Source organism: Oryctolagus cuniculus, chromosome 17 (genome assembly GCF_051225735.1).
Source record: "Oryctolagus cuniculus isolate XC-2025 breed Fujian yellow rabbit chromosome 17, ASM5122573v1, whole genome shotgun sequence".
Taxonomy (NCBI): Eukaryota; Metazoa; Chordata; class Mammalia; order Lagomorpha; family Leporidae; genus Oryctolagus; species Oryctolagus cuniculus.
Window position 1 is genome coordinate 36,358,610 of NC_142883.1, and position 22,647 is coordinate 36,381,256.

At 39.2% G+C, this 22,647-nt stretch overlaps 1 protein-coding gene across 21 annotated transcripts in view; it reads right to left on the minus strand.

Annotated features, from left to right (window-relative positions):
- BCAS3 (BCAS3 microtubule associated cell migration factor) overlaps positions 1 to 22,647 on the minus strand; it is a 611,182-nt gene that overhangs the window by 339,569 nt on the left and 248,966 nt on the right. For all 21 annotated transcript variants that reach the window (XM_070060998.2, XM_089317313.1, XM_070061000.2 and 18 more), the window contains one exon: positions 9,985 to 10,135. In XM_070060998.2, coding sequence (XP_069917099.1) covers positions 9,985 to 10,135 — 151 coding nt within the window. The remainder of the gene's footprint in view (positions 1 to 9,984; positions 10,136 to 22,647) is intronic.

The window sequence follows — 22,647 nt, forward strand, 5'->3', positions numbered from 1 at the left end:
AGAGATGGAGATAAAGATAAGATACAGAAATAAAGAGAAGCAAAGAAACTTTACAGATAATATCAATGCAACCAAAGGATGGCTCTCTCATAGTTCACTACAAAACGAGGAATTTGATGTCATCATCCAAATCGTAAAAAGCGCATCTAAAACATTTTCTAAGGTGAACACTAGTCTGAACATGAACACGAAAAACAAGATTTAACTACTTTAATAAACATGTTTTTAAACTTTAGTATTTTTTATTTCAACATTTTATAAACATTAATGTTGGGAATTTTTAGCATGTGGATAAATTCACATTCTAACAGTGTGCCTGGGATTCTGTCTTTCCACTAGGCTTCCAGATAATGCTAATGCTGCTGTTCTGCGGAACCAGTGGCAAATTTGTATTTTATTCTATTCTACTTCATTAAAAGAAAAAAAAGTTATAATCCCTTTATCTGATTTCAGACTCACTAATTACATAGCAAATAAAATGTTACTAGCGCTCATCCTGCACTTTGAAAAGCACAGATGTAAATAACTGAGACCACTTGATGCGTTCCATCTCTCAAGAGTGTGGTGACCTCATGCACAAATGCTCAAAACATGAAAGGTTCAAATCATTTCTAAATGCCCAGAAAGATCTCCAAAATGAGGAGGCCTTCATGCACTCACACTACCCAACTTCTCTACACTCCACTTCTTTGGGCAGGATATCTGAAATAACCAAACAGTCCAACTGACAGGAGTGCTCATGGTGAGGAATGTGTGGGCCTCCCAGGTCACTGCTGGCTTACAGCGAAGGAACTGGAGAGTTGTTAATTAGTCCCTTCTGACTGAAGTTTTCCCTATTGACACCAAAAACCAACCAAACAAAAATGAAAGAAAACCTTCCAGTTTCTTCAGTTTCTTCTTTTCAGAAGACCACCTTAGGTTCTCTACCTACATGGTCAGTAAACACATTCAGCCACACTTAAATGTCTTAATACTCAAAAAGGAAACATAGGTTAGTTCAACAAATGATACAGAAACTTAAACAAACAAACGAAGGATAACAAAACAAAGACCAACTGCTAGATTCTCCCTTCCAGGCATTAACAATGTGTGCCCAACAAGAATTCTCAGCCTATTAAATAACAGCATTGTCAACTTAAAGACAATACGTTGCCTATCCACAACATAAACCAACTGTATAGTTAAAAGTTCTACTTCACTTAAATAAAGATCTACTGGCTCACAAAGCTAACGGAAAAGGAGGAAGGCTGAGAAAAGGGTGAGAACCTGGTTTAGTATGTGCACTTGGCATGTATCCAATCTATACTCACCCACTTCTTGTCTAGTTCTACAAACTGGACCACTGCCACATACATGTGAAAGAAGATCCACAAACCCCAAAGAATTATAGTGACTGACGTAATTACTGACTTTGTATAGGGAGTGTCAGCTGTTCTTTTGAAATGAGTCTGCTTAATCTTTCCTCAGTAGCAAAAGAATGAAAATATAGTCACAAAGTACCAGCCCATGATCCAGCTGTCTTCACCTATGACTTTCCCCTCTCCCTCTCCCTCTCCCTCCCTCTCTCTCTCTCTCTCTCTCTCTCTCTCTCTCTCTCTCTCTCTCTCTCTCGCTGGAAGTCCACAGCTGTAGCTCTGTATTGGAGTGGGACAAGGTTGGACAGATGAGGGAAGACAGTGTTTGAGTGGGAGTGAATGTAGAATTACAGACTGTCTGTAGTACCATATACAACTCAAATTACTATATGCAGATCTGAAAAATTTGTGTTTCCCAATCATGATTAAGTCTTAGCATGCTGAACAATTCAGCCATTCAAAACCTGTTCATCACTGCATCATAATTATGTATTTTCCGAGCTGAATTCCAATGGAGAAAGCGCAGAAAAACTAGTCATGAGACTAGAAATCCAGAAATGTTTATTAGAGATTTATTTATAGACACTGTGAAAGGACCTGATCATTAGTTCTCTAAGAGTTTCTTCTCTTGGAGACTATCACAAGATAGGAAGGAATTACATTTTATAATATATTAATGCCATTTTTCAGAATCATGTTGTTGGATGCCACATGGTACACAAAGACTTTGGTTTTAGGCCGGCACCGCGGCTCACTAGGCTAATCCTCCACCTTGTGGCGCTGGCACACCGGGTTCTAGTCCCAGTCGGGGCGCTGGATTTTGTCCCGGTTGCCCCTCTTCCAGGCCAGCTCTCTGCTGTGGCCAGGGAGTGCAGTGGAGGATGGCCCAAGTGCTTGGGCCCTGCACCCCATGGGAGACCAGGAGAAGCACCTGGCTCCTGCCTTCAGATCAGCGCGGTGCTCCAGCCGCAGTGCGCCGGCCGTGGCGCGCTGGCCGCGGCAGCCATTGGAGGGTGAACCAACCAACGGCAAAAGGAAGACCTTTCTCTCTGTCTCTCTCTCTCACTGTCCACTCTGTCAAAAAAAAAAAAAAAAAAAAACTTTATTGTCACTTATAATTAGATGGCAGTTAGGCATAGACACTCACCATACTTCATACCCTTTGTAAATTAAAAAAAAAAAAAAAAAACACAGACTTTGGTTTTACTAGTTGAAATTAAGGCAAAAGTGAAGATTTTTTAAAATGGAGGGGGAGGAGAAGTAAACTAGATTTGATTGGTACAATTCAAATCCCCTATAACCAGACTCCTGTACTAAAGATTATAAAGACTATCTTCAGAATTAAAAAAAAAAAAAAAAGCAATTAGAGTTCAAGAAACATCTGTAAACAAACTCTATAATCCTATTTTTCAATTAATTATGTTCTACGAGAACACAGATGCTTTCATATAATAGAAATAAATATTAAATGGACTGAATAGAGAAAAAGAAACTGCTATGCAACATTATATATAAGAGGTAAATTTGAGGAACTCTAACTTCTACATGCTGTTGTGCCTCTCCACTTATAGAGTAACTGCAGAGAATTCACATTTCCCACATCAACATGAGCAAATTGTCCCTCATGTCATTTTCAAGTATTACCATTAATTTTTCATTAATTTTATTTCCTCTCTACAAAGAGACTTATGCTTTGTCAGTTCTCAAACTACTGACCTGCAAGGAAAACTGAATTGATACAGGTAATTGTCTAATTTGAATATACAATTATAAATTTAAGATGTAAAACAACTTTCATTACAAAACAAAGATAATGCCTAAATTTTGCCACATGTGGCAAAAAAGAGACTACTACATCATAACTAACATTAAACTTTTGTACAAAGTTATTCCTGCTGACTTCTAATGCAGTATATAGTAGATTTCATTTAAAAAACAGATGTACAGTAAAATTCAATAAGCTATAGTGTACTTTTATTTTAATTTAGCACAAAAATTGGGAACTCAAAATTATGATAAATATATTACATATATGGACACATTCATGTACATTCTAATGAAAATACATTGTATATTATGTTATACCTAAATATTCATGGCGCAGCCATCAAGAACCTAACGTTACACAAGATGGATGGAGAACTGCCATCTGCTATCATATTTGCTGAAACTTTCTCCAAATCTTTCCCACCTAATTCTCAGTACTTTGCTAAAAAGATTAGAGTGCAGGACAAATTACCCAAATATGTCAAAGTGGACCAAACTAAATAAAAATGAAGAATAGATCTTCTTCAAGCCCTACTATACACCAATGTCCGATAGCAGATTTGTTCTACAAATATTATCTGGAGATACTTCAAGAAAATGTTATTCAATGCTGCTAATTCTAAAAAAGAACAATCTACATTTTCTAATTTGGGTTGTGCTAAGCACTTGTCTAGGGCTTCTCAACAGTGAGTGAGGCTTAGAAATAAGGTAATGGAATTAAAGAATGGGTGAGAATTCACTCACACACGGAATGGCTGAAAGTTCAAAACCCACAGAAATACACTTATTTTTCAAATGAGGAAAATTACCTAGCGCTCACCAATGATAAGTGGCAGAACTAGATGAGAAGCCAGGGCTTCAGACTCCAAATTATATTTTTCCAATACATTACGTAACCTTTTCTACAGGGTGCAGCCCATGGTTCCTAATACTGATCCCTAACTGTTTACAAAGAAACAAATAAAGGTGAGGAAAAGGAAAAGGAGCTGGAAGCTACTTCCAACTGAGAAAAAAGGAATCCTATGAAGAAGAAAATCACGTCACGTTTTCCTTTTAAAAATGGTAACCTTGTTAAGACCAAAGAAGTAACTTCATTTTCATTTTTATATGATTTATTCCCATTAGACTACTCTGACCTCTTTGTGAAATTTACTGTTACTGGCTTATACTCACAAAAAAAATGTATATACACAAATACTTTTAGATTTAAAATAGATAAAATTAAGCATACCGATAAAAATTTGTTTTGTATCTTACTACACAGAAAGCATTTTTTAAAAATTTCTCCACACTTAACTCATTAATTGAACCAAACATCTATGAAATGCTTCTAATAAATCTCTTCTACCAAAACCTTACATCCAAGACATGCAGCAACCTCTGAGCACTCAGTTTCACTTTTAGTACAATGAGAGGAGGTATTATTTTTTACATATGATACAAAATATCATGGGTGTGGGAAACTGGGCTTTCCCATCATCCAGTCTGAAACTGGAAGAAAAAAGATTCCATTTGAATGGATGATTGTTGAAGTCAAATAATTTCTAGCACTGCTTTTGCCATCATCAATGTATAGCCATCACAGGGCTAAGCAACAGCTGTTGCCAAAACAGGCTTTATATCCTCCAGGGCTGCTTCAAGGTGCTGGACAAGAAGGTGTAAACACATCTGTCTGTTGCCATTTCTAGTTCTGCTGGCTGCATGTATGTCTTAGCATGAGACAGATGGTCCCTAATGCTGCACAGGCTTTCAGGGGTATGTATTTGTGAAAATAAGAGGACAGATGTTAAATATGGTAAACACACGTCTTATTCCCTGAAGGTTTAAGTTGAGGCTTCTCTCTCACTGGGTCCAAAGAAATCTTTATAAATCTCTGCTCTAGAAATATAACTTTTTCTAGCTATTCTATGCCTTTAGGTAAAATACCTAGGACATGGAAAAATAAAAGCTGATCTAATAAATTAAGTATATAATTTTATTACATATATTATCAGGTATAATGGAGGTAATCATAGAATTAACTTGTTTATAAATAGATCATCTGTGAGGACTCTTTCTGCATTATCCAAGTCAAATATTTCTTGCTAATTTTGCTTTTAAAAACTAGAAAAGGAGCTTAATGATAGTTCGAATAAATCAGAATTTGTGATTAGAGATAAAACTGACATGCTAAAAAACCATTTGTTCATCATCCTGAGGACCTTAATGATGCAATCAAATCTCAATAAACACAACACAATTTAATGGAAATAATTAACACAAAAATGTTAACTGCAGTCTTGAGAACTGGTCAGTCATTGTTTAAAAATTAATAAAGTAGATAGAGCCTTTAAAATATAAGAAGAAAAAACCTAATGGGATATAGTATTATTTGGGATTCGCCTCAAAACTACGCACAGGGCAAAAATGGAAATTCAGAGAATATTTTTTCTCACACATTAAAAAAAATATTACTTTTGACAAGGTAAAACACATGTATTTTAATAAAAACATTAAATTTTAAGACAACAAAACCACAGAGTTCGGAAAACTCTATGACCAAATGCTTATTTAGGTGTCTTATAGTGAAGGACCACAAGGAAAGCACAACAGCATTTCTGAGCAAAATCAACCAACACTTCAGAAAAGGGCTTCAGTGAGTCTTGTAACCAGGCAGGGATCAAGTAAAACTTAGGACCACTGTCATCCAGCACTTATCAGTCTCTGTACTCTGTGTTAATAGGAAAAGATAAAAGAAGGGTAGGGTGGGTAATTGGTGGTACTCTGAAGCTCCAGCACAAGTACAAAATTTATTACAGACAACAATTACACAGAATAAAAAACAGCTAATAAAATTTGTTTTAAGATCTCTTACTCAGATAATACACTGTGGTTATATAACACAATGCCCTTGCCTTTAGATACTATACAGTGAAGTACCTAGGGATATGGGGGTGACAAGTCTGCAATCTATTCTGAACCAGTTAGGAGCAACAAAATGTGAGTGCATATGCAGATAGCGAGAGAACATGAATAACAAAGCAAACAAGTTAAGCCGTTAACAGGAATATGGGGACATTTGAACTCTTTTTATTAGTATTGCAACAGGTTTGTACATCTCTAACAATGGCAACAAAATTAAAACCAAATACTGATTGTGGAACAAATATATTCCCTCTTAAACACTTCAGTATAGCACATACTAAAAGCAGTTCAAAAATGTGGCGGCAATATAATGATTTGAAATGTTAGATACAAGCCTAGTCAGCAATATATAAGTATCTTACACTAATAGTAAATTCAAAAAGCACATATAAACTCAAAATCGTAATACTTCATTCAATAATAATTAAATTCTCCACAATATAAGTATGTGCAGTATACACACTTTAAAAAAAAAAAACCTTAGAATTCTAACCAAATTTTTTTAAAGATTTTTTTTTTTAAGATTTATTTATTTATTTGAAAGTCAGTTACACAGAGAGAGGAGAGGCAGAGAGAGAAGTCTTCCACCCGATGGTTCACTCCCCAATTGGCCACAACGTCCAGAACTGCGCCGATCCGAAGCCAGGAGCCAGGAGCTTCTTCCAGGTCTCCCACGTGGGTGCAGGGGCCCAAGGACTTGGGCCACTTTCTACTGCTTTCCCAGGCCATAACAGAGAGATGGATCAGAAGAGGAACAGCCGGGACTAGAACCGGTGCCCATATGAGATGCCAGCACTTCAGGCCAGGGCGTCAACCCGCTGTACCACAGTGCTAGCCCCTTAAAGATTTTTTTTTTTTTTTAAAGGTAGAGTTACAGAAAGAGAGAAAGAGGGACAGACAGAAAGGTCTTCTATCTACTGGTTCACTCCTCAAATGGCAACAATGACTGGAGCTGGGCTGATCCAAAGCAAGGAGCCAGGAGCTTCTTCCAGGTCTCCCATGCGGGTGCAGGGGCCCAAATGCTTGGGCCTACTACTGCTTTCCCAGGCTGTAGCAGAGAGCTAGGTCAGAACAGGAGCAGCTGGGACATGAACCAACACCTACACCACAGAGAGAGGCTTAGCCTACTGTGTCACAGTGCTGACCCTAACCAAAAGTTTTTTTTGAGATTTTATTTATTTGAAAGGCAGGGTTATACACACAGAGAGAAAGGGAGAGACAGAGAGCGAATAGTCTCCTACCTGCTGGTTCACTCCCTGAATGGCTGCAACAGCCAGGGCTGAGCCAGAAGCCAGGAGCTCTTTCTGGGTCTCCCATGTGGTTTCAAGCCACAAGCACTTGGGCCATCTTCCACTGCTTCCCCAGGTGTTTAACAGGGAGCTGGATCAAAAGTGGAGCAGTTGGGACTTGAACCGGTGCCCATACAGGATGTTGGTGCTACAGGAGGCAGTTTAACCCACTACACCCCAGCACCAGCCCCCCTAATTTTTTTTAAAAGATTTATTTATTGAAAGTCAGAGTTAGAGAGGGAAGGAGGAAGGGAGGGAAGGGTGCGGAGAGAGAGTGGGAGAGAGAGACAGAGAAAGGGAGAGATAGAGAGAGAGAACTCTTCCATCTGCTAGTTCTCTCCCCAAATAGACACAAAAGCCAGGGTGGGGCCACAGTAAAGCCAGGAGCTCAAAATGATCTCCCACATAGGTGGTAGAGGCCCAAGCACTTGGGTCATTTTCTATTGTTTTTCCTAAGCCATTAGAAAGGAATTACATCTCAAATTTGATACCTGGGCACCCATCTCAGTCCTAGCTCCTGATTAAAGCTCTATGCTAACGTGAACCCTAGAAGGCAGTGGTGGATTTCTGCCACCTATTTCGGAGATCTGGATTGCAACGCTGACTCCTTGCCCTGGCCCTAGTATAGCACACAGGTTGCAGGCATTTGGGGAGTGAACCAGTAGATAGAAGATTTCTTTCTCTCTGTGTCTCTCCCTCTCCCTCTGTACTCTGCCTTTCAAATAAATCTTTTTTTAAAAATTCCATTCTACATTATACATCTACTGAACACAAAGAGTTAAAAAGCTTCAGTCAATTAAAAGACATACGTGGCAAAAGGTCAGTACCATAAAATATGATCTGGGAGGTAGGTCTTCTGCATTCTTCCTTTTCTTCCCTTTAACGTTCCACAAAGTCAGTTTTATTTCTACATTCAACAGTGGGATCACTTAATACTCAAAGCACCACTTCCCCTAGACAGGGGCCTCGAGCTGAATGGCCACATCCCTGAGAACAGTGACAGTTCATCTCACTAAAGCGACCTCTGTGAACATGTTAAACACCTATCACAACCATACTAACAACAAGCAAAAACCACTATCTATTCCTCCCACTGTAAAGACCCTGAGGACTATTCAAGGACAAGCAGAGTTTTCTGTTTACTGCTGCAACATGGAAGTTTCAAGCACTTGTTCCATTTCAAGTTAGAATCAACATCAAATTGCTCATTGCAGAAAACAAGCAATTTGCCTTTAACATATATTCATTTATTTTTTGGTATGAAATGAATTTCCACTACTACTATATAACTGAACATCTAATAATATCAGAGACATAGCAGTTTCTTTTCAGGAACCCGAATAAGTGATCATCTAATATCCAAAATAGGTAGGAGAAAATTGTCTTAAACACTGATAATATATTAACTATGCATATATATGGGATACACTGTGATTGACATATATATGGAATGTGTTATGATGAGATCAGAGTAACTGAGCTACCTATTACCACAAACATTTTTCATTTCTTTGTGTTGGGAGCATTAAAAATTCTCTCCTCTGGCTATTTTGAAATAATGAATCCATGTCAACCATAGTTATATTACTGTGCTAGAGAACTGTGAAAGTTATTCCTCCTACTCAACCACACCAAGGCTCTGGAAATCACTAATTTATTCTCTATTTCTAGAAGATCAATTTTGAAGTTTCTGCATGCAAGTGAGAACATGCAATATTTATCTCTCTGTGCTTTACTTATTTCACCTATCATAGTGTTCAATACGCACAAAGCAGAAATAGCTAAAATAAACACAAAAACCCAGCTATCAAAAAATTTTAGTATATTAATGATCCATCTTGACTAAAACCCAAATCTTGTAGCACTGACTTATCAAAACCACCCACAAAATCATTTATATATTAATTATACCTCAATATAGATAACTTTTAGGAAGTACTAGATACACAGTTACCCGCTAAAGCTCTCTCCTTATTAGTGGGGTCTGCCAAAATTTGGAAGTCACGGGGCCGGTGTTGTGGCGTACTAGGCTAAGCCTCTGCCTGCAGTGCCGGCATCCCATATGGGCGCCAGCTCACGTCCCAGCTACTCCACTTCCAATCCAGCTCCCTGCTGATGGCCTGGGAAAGCAGAGGAAAATGACCCAATTGATTGGGCCCCTGTACCCACTTCGGAGCTCCTGGCTCTTGGCTTCATATCAGCCCAGCTCTGGCCGCTGCAGCCATTTGGAGAGTGATTCAGCAGATGAAGGACTTTGTCTTTCCCTCTGTCTGTCTGTAACTGCAGATCAAATAAATAAATAAATCTTAAAAAAAAAATTGGAAGTCATTTTAAATCCTGATGATGTCTACAAAAACCAAAACAAAATCAAACTGTATTATCAAGCAAAACCAGGGGCCAATAAATACAAGATTGAGTAGATGAATCTGGTTCTTATTAGTCAATACTAGTTTTCACAACTTGTCACTGCTGTTTTTTCTAGGGATATGTGTGAGCATGTTTGTGCAAGTTCTAGACTTTGTACTTAATCTGCTGCCATTAAGTTTCATATGGGCTCGAGATGAAGAATATAATCAAAACCACAGATAGAAAAAGTATGTTTTACTTTTATTCATTCAACCATTTAAAACATCTGCAAAAAAAAAAAAAAATGAAGCCTGAGGTCTTACCCTGTTCGTTTGGTGATGGTCCCCAAGGTCATTGGCTGCTTGATCTGTGCAAGTGGCATCACTACCATCAAGCTGGGGAGAGGAGAGAGTCGAGGGTTGCCAGGATTGTTGTTGGTAAAATTGTTGTATGAGTCTTGGCTATTCAGTTTCCCTACAAAGAGAAAAATGAGAAAAACATCATCAAAGGAAGGATCCCAAACTCTGATAAGGCTTTAATTCACTTCAGTACTTATTTAAGAAAAAAGTCAAATGTCAAATGAATTATAGTTACAGTTAATGAATAGGGAAAAAAAGTATCCTGGTAACAACCAATGTGACTGGATTATAAACAGAGTAATATATTCTTTGGGGAAAGGGAATAAATTGCTTATCTTTCTGAAGACAGTCAATGTAGTTTGTTGACTTTCTTCAATGAGTCATTACATCAAATAAAATTGACTGCTTTCATCTATGCCTTGTCAATTTCTGAGAAAATTCAGTAGGGCCTTTGACAGGGACTCCAATGAACCTGTTGATCAATTTAAATATAGTCAGCCCTCAGTATCCAAAGGTTCTGCACCTGTAGATTCAACCAACTGTGCACTGGAAATATTTAAGAAGGAAAAAAATGTCCAGAAAGTTACAAAAAGAAAAACTTGAATTTGTCACATGCTGAGCACTATGCTAAATCCGTGAGAATGAAGCGATGTGTAGACACACTGCTGAAGCCTCCCACCATTTCACGGATCCTCAGGGTCTCTCCTGTACTCACATGCCTAGGAACATTCATGTACCTTGCAGTTAGACTTATGATGGTTGTGTCGTACTGAACATGAATAGACTTCTGCCCCTGTCCCACCATAATTATTCTCTACACAATGGAGTATAAGAATTATCTGCATAGCATTAAAAATGAGAAAAGATACAAGGGTCTTCAAAAAGTTCCTGGAAATTCATAAACAATCATATATAGATTTCAAAAAAATGCAGTAATAAAATAAATTTATCTTTTACTTCTATTTTCCACAAACTTTTTGAAGCTCCTTGGTATTACCAATTATAAGTAATCTAGAATCAATTTAAAGGAAATAAGGGGATACGGATAAGTTATATGCATATAATATGCCATTTTATTTTATTTTATTTTATTTTTTATTTTTTTATTTTTTGACAGGCAGAGTGGACAGTGAGAGAGAGAGACAGAGAGAAAGGTCTTCCTTTGCCGTTGGTTCACCCTCCAATGGCCGCTGCCGCCGGCGCACTGCCGCCGGCACACCGCGCTGATCCGATGGCAGGAGCCAGGAGCTAGGTACTTATCCTGGTCTCCCATGGGGTGCAGGGCCCAAGGACTTGGGCCATCCTCCACTGCACTCCCTGGCCACAGCAGAGAGCTGGCCTGGAAGAGGGGCAACCGGGACAGAATCTGGCGCCACGACCGGGACTAGAACCCGGTGTGCCAGCGCCGCAAGGCGGAGGATTAGCCTAGTGAGCCACGGCACCGGCCAATATGCCATTTTAAATGAGGGACTTAACCATCGTGGATTTTGGTAACCAACATAATCCTGGAACAAATGGGAACAAATGCCCCATGGATTTCAAGGAGTCCCTACTGCAACCTCAACAATATTGCCATCTAAAAACACAGAATGCCTTTCCATTTACTTAGGTATTATATAATTTCTTACTACGTTGTGGGGTTTTTTGTTCTTTTTTTTTTTTAAGATTTATTTTTATTTATTTGAAGGACAGAGTTACAAAGAGAAGGAAGGTGGGGGGAAGAGAGAGGGAGAGAATCTTCCATCCACTAGTTCACTCCCCAAACGGTCGCAATGGCCATGACTGGGCCAGGTCAAAGCCAGGAGCCAGGAACTTTTCTTATGTCTCCCACATGAATGCTGAGGCCCAAGGACTTGGGTCATCCTCAGTTGCTTTCCCAGGCACATTAACAGGGAGATGATGGGAACTTGAGAAGCCGGGACTTGAACTAGCACCCATATAGGATGCTAGTGCTGCACAGGGTGGCTTAACCTACTACACCACAACTCGATTTACTACACAAAACTATAATATGCTGTTTTGTAGTTTTAAGGGCATAAGTTTTGTACATTTTTGTTTAATTATTACCAATTATTTTATTCTTTTTGATCTAATTTCTAAATGGAATTTTATTAATTGCACATTTCAGATTATACAGGTAACAGATAAATGTACTCATTACTCATATTCTACAACTTAGCTGAACTCATTTCTTATATCTACTAATTTCTATGGTTTACAAGGATTTTCTACATAGAAGACTATGTCATGTTCAAAAAAAGAGATAGTTGTACTACTTCCTTCCCATTCTGGATGCCTTCTGTTTCATTTTGTCTACTTTCCCTAGCAAGAGCTTCCAGTACAAAATTGAACAGACAGGACAAGTGCAGATGGTGGTTTTCTTTTCTTTTCCTTTCTTTTTTTTTGTTAATTCCTATATAAATGATGAGGGTTGAGGTTCACTGTGTCCAACACAGACATCCAATTGTTCCATCACCACTTGTTAAAAAGATTATCCTTTCTACATTAATCCGCTTTCCACCTTTGTCAAAAACCAATTGACCATGAATGTATAAGCTTAGTTCTATTGATCTCCATGTTATCCCTTCACAAAAATCACATCTTTGGGAATTCTGTAGTTTTTTAGTGATTCTTATTAATTCATGATTTAGAGAGAAACATTATAAAAAATACCTCATATTCCATCTAAAAAAATGGGTTCAGCATTTATAATCCAACAACTCCTTATATAGAAAAGATTTTATTGACCTAATATTAATTGCAAATTGCTGTTCCTGACTTTTTATAAAAGTTACCTTATTTATTTAGTAATAAATGTTATTTTTTAAATAATAGGTATCATAAACACACACTTGAATTTTCAAGTTAATTGAAGTTAGGGGGAAAAAAACTGGTATGAAAACAAAATCACTAGACTAAATGCCCACTCCCAAGACACTCAACTTCAAAATAGCATGATTCAGGGCAGGCATTTAGCCCAGCCACTAAGACACAGCATCCCATACCGTAGCAGGCTCTGACTTCTGACTCCAGCTCCCTGCTAATGCAGATCCTGGGAGGCAGCAGTGATGGCTCAAGTGACTTGGTTCCTGCCATCCATGCAGGAGACCAGAACTGAGTCTGGTCCTAGCTTCAGCCCTGTTGCTGGTATTTGGGAAGTAAACCAGCAGATAAAGCTGTTTTCCTTGCCCCACCCCTACCACCTCCAAGTATATACATTTTTTAAAAAGTGTGATTCAAGATAGAGAGAGATGTTCCACATAGCACTAACAAAGGCAGTGAAAAAGCAAAACTCCCTTGCAAAAAAAATGTTAACAGCTTAACCTCACGCTACTTCCTCCTTAGACACCTTATTTTATGGAATTATCAAGCTAACTTTTGGTAAATTCCTCTTTCACAAATTAAGGGAAAAAATAAATGTTCATGTAAGTAAAGTAAATCTTTATCTCCTTATCCCCCAAATTTCCAGTGAAAAATACACATTAAAGTTATTAGAAGCAATCTATACTTGTTGTAGGGGTATCATAAGACAGTATTTACAAAGTATACAAGATTCTTTAAGCTGTTTAATAAATTAGACAATACTACTACATTTAAATAACACAGAGCCTTGTATAAAATATAAAAGGGGAATTCGATAACAACTTTTCATATTTGTGCAAGAATAACAGAAAAACTTTAATAATTAAACAAAGTGATTTATTATCTCATTTTTGCAGCCAATATAGATGTAAATTGCATAATATTCATCACCAGTCAACTAGTCTATTATTAATTCAGGATCCAAAGTGAGACTGCAACATCACAAATGTCACAAGCTAATAAAACTCAAGAATTGTGTACACCATTGTAAATAAATTATCTGTCAACTATTTTAGCCTAAGATAATAAGCAGTGAGGGACAGTATTCCCTATTACACCAAAATTTACAGTCTAATGTGCATGACACAGGAATGATGAAGTGCTCACTGTCCAAAACTAAAGATAAGTACATATGGGAAATGTATTTGGAAAAGGGCACATGAGGCAGACAGGACATGACCTAGTTGGACAAGTGTAGGGAAGATAGAGTATTCTAGGCACGAAAAGTAATATGCAGGAAGAGAGATAAAAAGGGATGTCACTACGTGAGCAGTAAGGAGGAATCTAATCACAGAAGAAGATGTGTAAGGGAAATCAGAGGAACTTTGAAATGAAAGAAGAGTGGGAAATTAGGCAAGTTCTTTAGCAAGGGAACAGAATAGATGTTGAGGTCACTGAACTCCATAGATGAGTGGGCTGGAAAAATGAAGTGATTCACTGAGAAATTCCAAATAATGTGGTTTAGTTGCCATGATTTAAAATGCTTCACTGTCTCTCCAGTGTAAAGAAGAACCTCAGAATAGCACACAGTGCACTCCAGGACTATCCTTCTCAACCTGCTATTGTGTTCTCAAGAAAACACCAGAGCGTTTGTGGTCTGCTCATGGTATATCTGTCTATAACGCACTCTGTCTTAAATCGAGCACAACTGAAAGAAGAAAACAAATTGTGAATATTGTTCCTAGGGATATGTCTATCTCATAGGATATGCCAAGCAATTTAGAAACATACATAATGTTTTTTTAAAAAAGATTTATTTATTTGAAAGAGTTTACAGACAGAGGTCTTCTATCTACTGGTTCACTCCCCAAATGGCCACAACAGTCAGACCTGAGCCAATCCAAAGCCAGGAGCCAGGAGCTTCTTCTGGGTCTCCCACATGGGTGTAGGGGCCCAAAGGCTCATGCCATCCTCTGTTGCTTTCCCAGGCACATTAGCAGGGAGCTGGATCAGAAGTGGAGCAGCCAGGACTCGAACAAGCACCCATATGGAATGCCAGCACTGCAGGCCATGGCTTTAACCCACTGCACCACAGCATGGCCCCAAAACAGTTTTAATGAAAGAAAAAGCTAGGTTAATAAAATGGTCAAGAAAGGCATGGTTAAGGAAGGCAAAATCAAGATTAAAATGCTAGTATTTCTGATAGTCCATGACAGGATAATAAAAAAATGGCAAAGTCAGAGTAAGGGACAAAGGACACTGATTAAACATGATCAAGGTAATAGACACAGAAAAAAGATTTAAGGATGGGCACTGAAAAGAAGACATTAACAGATGAAATATCACACCAAAGATTTCATTCAACATTCATTCTTACATTAGGCCTTGTACAAAAGATCCTGGGTGAAAACATCACAGGGATTTTCAAAGAGTTCGTAACATAATGGTGCAGAAAGGCATATGAACAAAAAAATTTAAAAAGAAAAACATGCTAATAAAGATATATGATAGGCCAGCACAGCAGTGTAGCGGGTAAAGCCACCGCCTACAGCACCGGCATCTCATATGGGCTGCTCCACTTACAATCCAGCTCTCTGCAATGGCCTGGAAAGCTATAGAAGATAGGCCAAATCCTTGGGCCCCTGCACTCACGTTGGAGACCTGGAGGAAGCTCCTGGCTTTGGATCAGGACAGCTCCGGCCGTTTCAGCCAATTGGGGAGTGAACCAACAGATGGAAGACCTCTCTCTCTCTGCCTCTTTCTCTCTCTGTGTAACTCTGACTTTCAAATAAATAAATGTCAAATAAATAAATAAATAAACCTGAAAAATGTCTCAGGAGCAAAGAGGAAAGAATTATTTTCATTATCACTTATTTATTTATTTTTAAATAGGAATTCACTCTTTTTTAAAAAAGATTTATTGGGGCTGGCAACGTGGCATAGTAAGTTAAGCCTCTACCTGCTTTGCTGGCAACCCATATGGGTGCCGGTTTGAGACCTCGCTTCTCCACTTCTGATCCAGCTTCCTGCTAATGCATCTGGGAAAGCCGTAGAAGATGGCCCAAGTCCTTGGGCCCCTAGGCCCTCACACCCACGTGGGAGACCTGGAGAAGCTCTTGGCTCCTGGCCTCAGATTGGTGCAGCTCCACCTCTGGCCACTGCAGCCATTTGGGGAGTGAACCAGTGGATGGAAAACCTCTCTGTCTCTCTCTCTCAGTCTGTCTCCCTCAGTAGCTCTGCCTTCCTAATAAATAAATAAATATCTAAAAAATATTTATTTATTTATTTGAAAGTCAGAGCCATAGAGAGGGAGAGGCAGAGAGCAGGGGCTGGGGGGCAAAGGGAGGTCTTCCATCTGCTGGGTCACACCCTAAATGGCCATAACAGTCAGAGGAGGGCCAGACCAAAACCAGGAGACAAGAACTTCTTCTGGATCTCCCATGTGGGTGCAGGGGCCCAAGTAATTGGGCCATCCTCCACTGCCCTCCCAGGTACATTAGGGAACTGGATGGGAAGTGGAGCATCTGGGAATTGCACCAGTGCCCACATGGGATGCTTGTGTCACAGGTGGCGGATTAACCTGCTATGGCACAACACTGGCCCCTTCATTACTATTTTAAAAGACAACTATAAAAAGCAGAAAAGATTGTTCCAAAAATTTTGATCATAGGGGAGTGAGTCTATTTCTTCTGATTATTTTTCTAACATAAAATAAGGGATACAATCAGAGGTGTATGAACAGCACTAGGGACTAGTAAAAGGAACTAGATAAAACCACAAATCTCCACAGCCGACACATGAACCACATGTAAATAATACACATCTAAAAATAATAACTCAAATACATAAAATAGCACGAAGACCCTTTCTTCTCTGTTCTAGTGTTAAAAACTTGTTCGAATGATTTTTGCGCAATTTCTTATCTTTGTTTTAATTCAGCTCCAAAGTAACAAAACTCCAGATTTATCGTCCACGAGATAGGTGACTCCTCCAGAGTAAAGACAATGTCTTACTAATCATTAACAGTTCAATAAATGCTGAATATAGGAAAGAGGCCAGCGCTGCAGCTCACTAGGCTAATCCTCCGCCTGCGGCGCCGGCACACTGGGTTCTAGTCCTGGTCAGGGCACCGGATCCTGTCCCGGTTGCCCTTCTTCCAGGCCAGCCCTCTGCACCCACATGGGAGACCAGGAGAAGCACCTGGCTCCTGGCTTCGCATCACCGCGGTGCACCAGCCACAGAGGCCACTGGAGGGTGAACCAACGGCAAAGGAAGACCTTTGTCTCTCTCTCTCTCTCATTGTCCACTCTGCCTGTAAAAGAAATATATATATAGGAAAGAAATACTTTTCACACATTCAGAAGTCAAAGAAAAATACAGGCATATGATCTTTTAAAAAGTAATCTTGGAGGGGACTCAAAAGTACTTCAGAATATAGCCAGAAGACCCAAGTCCCTGGCCTTTACCATTCTGCTTAGCCTCCTGTTGACTCTGCCAGGAGCCCAGACTTTGGAAGAGATCTTCAGACACTTCCTTGTGTATAAATCATGCCTAAATTTTCAAGTGAGGAAGTTTCATTAAACCTCAAGCCCCCTAGTGTAACAAGGTTCAGCAGGAAGAGGCCTCTAGTATTGCTCATGGAGCTAGATGAACTCTAGCCCTATTGTTTCTCTCTTTCTTTGTGTCATCTCTCAGGAATATATGTGATAGTAATAATAAAATGAAACACTGCTGAGATCTATGAAGAGAGTCACTCCATAAATGTGTCACCTTCCCTTCCCTTATTTACTGCACTTTTGTCTTTTCTCTTTATTGTAGAAGTACAAGGAAAAGAGCAGAGATGGTTTAATGGCAGCCTCAGCAATGGGATTCATGGAGCCTTAAGACACATAAAATATTTCACACACCATTATACTTTCAAATTTCAGCTGGGACAAGACCTGTAAGTGACAAATGCCATGAGAATGGATATTCTCACAGTATTTCTGGCACAACCAGACAGAGGAAGTCCCAAAAATCTCATGAGAAAATAAGCTCTTCTAAGACTCTCATCCTACTTTCTTGGGCTTCCTCTATAGATAAACTTGCATAAGCCTGCAGGCTTTCGGGTCTTTATCCAAAGCCACTGAAGCTTTGATCCTTTAGAGGTTTACCAGTCCCCACGATAGACGCAGTTCTCTTGGGGGAAAAAATATTTCAAGTTCCAATAAAATGGTTTCTCAATAAATTAAAGCATAAATTCTATCTGGGAATAGAAAAATCATTGAAAAATCAGAATTTTTAAAATATGCCCTGATGTTTAAAACTGTGATATTTTGATTCTGTTCTGTTTTTGTTTACTGTTATTGTTTTTAATGCTAAAATACAAAGCACTAAGCAAGAACAGTTCACTCTGGGGTTTCAACCACTGACTTTCTGTGTTTATCTCAAACAAGTCTACATTTTTGAAAAAGGAAGTATGAAAACAATCTCATGAGTTTTTGTGTTATTCCCCCTCTCTGAGACCTTTTGGATACAGCATACCTGTCAGAACCCACGACTCAGGCACACAGAAGCTCTAAATCTCCACACTGCCACATAGAACCACGCCCTCCACATGTGGGATTGACATGGTATGGATGATCTGTTTACTAAAATTTCAGCTAACTTCAAAATGCCACCTTATTTATGCTTTGTCCCACATCATGTTTTCCCAGACGTTTCTTGCTATAAAAACACAGAGGAAAAATGGATTAAGCTGAGGATAACCGTGAACAGAGAAAATAACAATGGGCTTTGTCGCTGCACTGGAGAAAGAGCTTGTCAGGTCAGTTTTGCAGAGAGGCCTATTCCCAAACCAGTCATCATTAACGGACTCACTTCCACAGGAAAAAAAAGACAGAGTCTGAAACTCCGGACAAAAGAAATCCCTGCAGACAAAGTAAAAACAAATTAAAAGACCCATTATAAAACACAGATGCTACAAGGAAAATAAACTTTCCAAGATTTACTGGGCTTTGACAAACTTGGACATTTGTGGAAAAGACATCAGCAGCAACTCCCAGGTAATGTGGCTGCAAAGCTTGATTCCCTTCTGTTTTATCTTTTCCCTCCATGTAGAAGCTGCCGGGTTGGTATTCTTAGCTTCTGAATGCAGTGATGTGACAACATGTGAATGTGGCAAACTGCTAGAAAGTTCTGAAGCAAACAAGACTCTTAAATTGTTGGACACTTCGGATTATGCTACTAAAGTTAGTATCAGTCTACCTGTATGTGTGTATGCAAGATAACCCCTCTCCAAAAAGTTTCCTTCTGCTACTACATTGTGAAGCAAGGGAAATAAAATCAGTTAGATTAACACGCAGCAATCAAAGGATAACAGTAAGATCAGAAAGAACCTTTAAAAGTATGATGATCAATGAAACAGAAAAGAAAGTTTTTGTGTGTTTTTGAGAGGTAAGAACTACAATAAAATAAAGTGGACCACACAGAGCACTTGGATGATTGTTTACCACAGTCCTTTTGTTGACATTAAAGATGTAGGGATACACAAGTATAGAAATGGTAAATATTCATTTGTAAAAGAATAAAAGAATGGTAGGCAGCATTAATGCTGCCCTAGGAACAGCTACTAACTTTTTCCTTCTTACTATGGACACACACACTTTATTCAATTCAAGCACTCTACTTTTCTGAAGATTTATAAGATATCTTCCTATAATTCAATGGAATTGAAAAAAAAGTTGTTTTGGTTCAATAAATGTTTAAAAGATTTTATAATGTACTTATTTGAGAAGCAGAAAGACAAAGACAGCGAGATGGAGAGGGAGCTCCCAACCACTGGTCTGCCCCTAAATGTCCGTGGTTTTTGGGACACAGAACTCATAAGCCAAGAAACTCAATCCACGTCTCCCCGGAGCATGACAGGAGTCCAGCTATTTGAACTATTACCACCACCACTGCCTCCTAGTATCTGCACTAGCAGGAAACTGGAACCACAATCCAGTTACCACTCTACAACGTGTGACACTGGCATCCCACTGCCATCTTTACTACCAGGCCAAATACTCGCCCTATTGCAAAGTATTTTGAAATCCATGGGGATGAGTACAGAGACTCCTACAATTTTATCAAATTCTGTTGTCTTTACTTCTCCACACAGTTACCAAAAGTCCACTACAGTCCTACTAAAGAAAGCTTTCACTGTCTCTGATCTGCTCGTCTGAACCCGGATTAATGAGGTACACTGAAACAACGTCACTGTGAGTCCTTGCTCTCTCATCAGAAGACAATTCTACAAAACAGCCCTATTCCCAAGATTTCCACTACCTATATCCTCCTCCCAACTCTTCTCGTACACTAGGATAACACGTAGACTTCATATTGCCTGCATATCACTCCAAAGCAAAAGTTAGGTAATGAGTTTTAAAGAGCTTTTTTTCTAAGCATTTGCTTTCCACAGAAAAGCAAAGTTTTTGGTTTGCCCTTAATATCCTACTGTAGAACTGACAGGATAAAAATAAAAAATATACCAAGGAGTTTAACAGTAAGTGAACTCTGTAGCCAAAAAGTTTCTCAATGCCAGCTTCAACGCTATTAAAAATAATACAAGAGTAGCTTGTTTTGATGCAAGTAATGAAAATAGGGTCTCTGCAAAGTTGAAAACACTGCTTAGCACTTGCATGTCAACTAATTTAACATCGAAGTTTTCTCAACCAAATTCCGCATAACTGCTTGTGAAAATTAAATAAAATCCTCACGGAATACATAAAGTATCCTGGGCAAATGGGAACTTCCTGCATGTGGGTGACTTCTGGCTGGACTGGACCCAGTCTCTCTCCGTCTCTCTCTCCGCTTACCCTCCCCCCTCCTTCCTCGATGAGAATGACAGGCTTCCCAGCTGCAGTTCCAGGACTTTCACCCTCCTTTCTGACCTTTTCTCAGGCATGTTCCAGTATAATCTGTAATCTACTCAAGTAGGAAAAGGAAACAGCAGCGCCCTGGTGAGAAACAGTGCCTTCTGACCCACATGCCAAACTGGGCGGAAGCAATGCTTGTTCACAGGAGTAGAGGAGGGCAGAACACACAAATAAAAGAAAATGAACTTCATATATGTAAGTGGGGGTGGGTGTAGATGTAGGAACGTATGTATTTAGATACATTTTAAAAGACTGTTGACACACAGCTCAAGTGACATAATAAAAGAGAGACAATTCTGACTAGACATTGCTTTGGCCTAATAACTTTTTTTTAGAAGTGATAGATGATGAAGTAAAAATACTGGGAAACACTTGAGTTTTTTTCAAGTAAATAGTTTATGTCACCATAGGAATTACTACAGGTACTTTGACAAAGAGTGGGAAGGCAGAAAGATAAATGTCCCACACAATACACTAGAAAATAAGAATCTAACCATCCCCCCCACCCAAGAAGGGGATTGAGGTTATTAATGATATTGTCATCACTTGTTGCCAGTACATAAAAAATAATCTCTATGGAGTTTTGCTAGTGCTTATCAAAAGAAATGACATTATACTAGTTATTCAATAATTACTTCTAAATATATATAAATACATATATATTCATGATAAATAATGCTTTAGATAGTTTTTTGGTTTCATTCTGAACACATTCTGACTTACTCATCATTATCTTAATGTATTAGCTATGGTAACATATAAATTTAAATATTTTTCTTTCCTTAAAGTGCAGATCAACTGAACAGGAACAGGTATTTGGTCTAGTGGTTAACAACTGGCTAAGAAGCCTGAATCCCGGGGGCCAGCACTGTGGCTTAGTGGGTAAAGTTGCCGCCTGTGGCCCTGGCATCCCATATGGGCACCAGTTCATGTCCCAGCTGCTCCTCTTCCAATCCAGCTCTCTATGGCCTGAGAAAGCAGTAGAAGATGGCCCAAGTACTTGGGCCCTAGAACCCACATAGGAGACCTGGAAGAAGCACTTGGCTCTTGGCTTCAGATCGGCCCAGCTCTTGCCATTGCTGCCATTTAGGGAGTGAATCAGCTGATGGAAGACCTCTCTCTCTGTCTCCCTTTCTCTCTGTCTGTAACTCTACCTCTCAAATAAATAAATAAATAAATCTTTTTTAAAAAAAGTATAAGAAGCCTGTGTCCCGTATAGGAGTACCTGGGTCCGATATCCAACTGCAGCTCCAGTTCCTGCTAATGCACACTCTGGGAGGCCGTGGTGCTGACTGAAGGAACTGATTTGCTGCCACCCATGAGGGAAACCTGGATTGAGTTCCAGGCTCCCAACTTCAAAGGGAACAGCGCCTAGGCTGTTAGCAGGTATATGGGGAGTGGATCAGTGAATGGAGGCTGGCTCTCTCACATATCTGTCTCTCAAATAAATTTTAAAAATTAAGAAACATAAAATAAACTCAATTAAATTTAAAACTTTGAAGTAACAAAGAGACAATCATTATCACTGAAATCATAAGTGGAGTTTAAACTACATACAAACATATAGTTTAAACTACTGTAAAAAGTACTACAGAGAGCCTAGAACAAGGAGGGTTAAAAACTTAAAAGGGAAAAAGAAGACTAGAAAGGAGATGTGACCAAGAGTTAGAAACGGGCTGAGTACGCTGGCTGCAGCGGCTATTGGGGGGTGAACCAAAGGAAAAGGGAGACCTTTCTCTCTGTCTCTCTCTCTCTCACTGTCCACTCTGCCTATCAAAAAAATAAATAAATAAAATAAAAAAGAAACAGGGGCTGGCACTGTGGCATAGAGGATAAAGCCGCCATCCCAGTGCCGGCATTCCATATAGGCGTCAGGTTAAGCCCCGGCTGCTCCACTTCCGACCCAGCTCTCTGCTGTGGCTTGGAA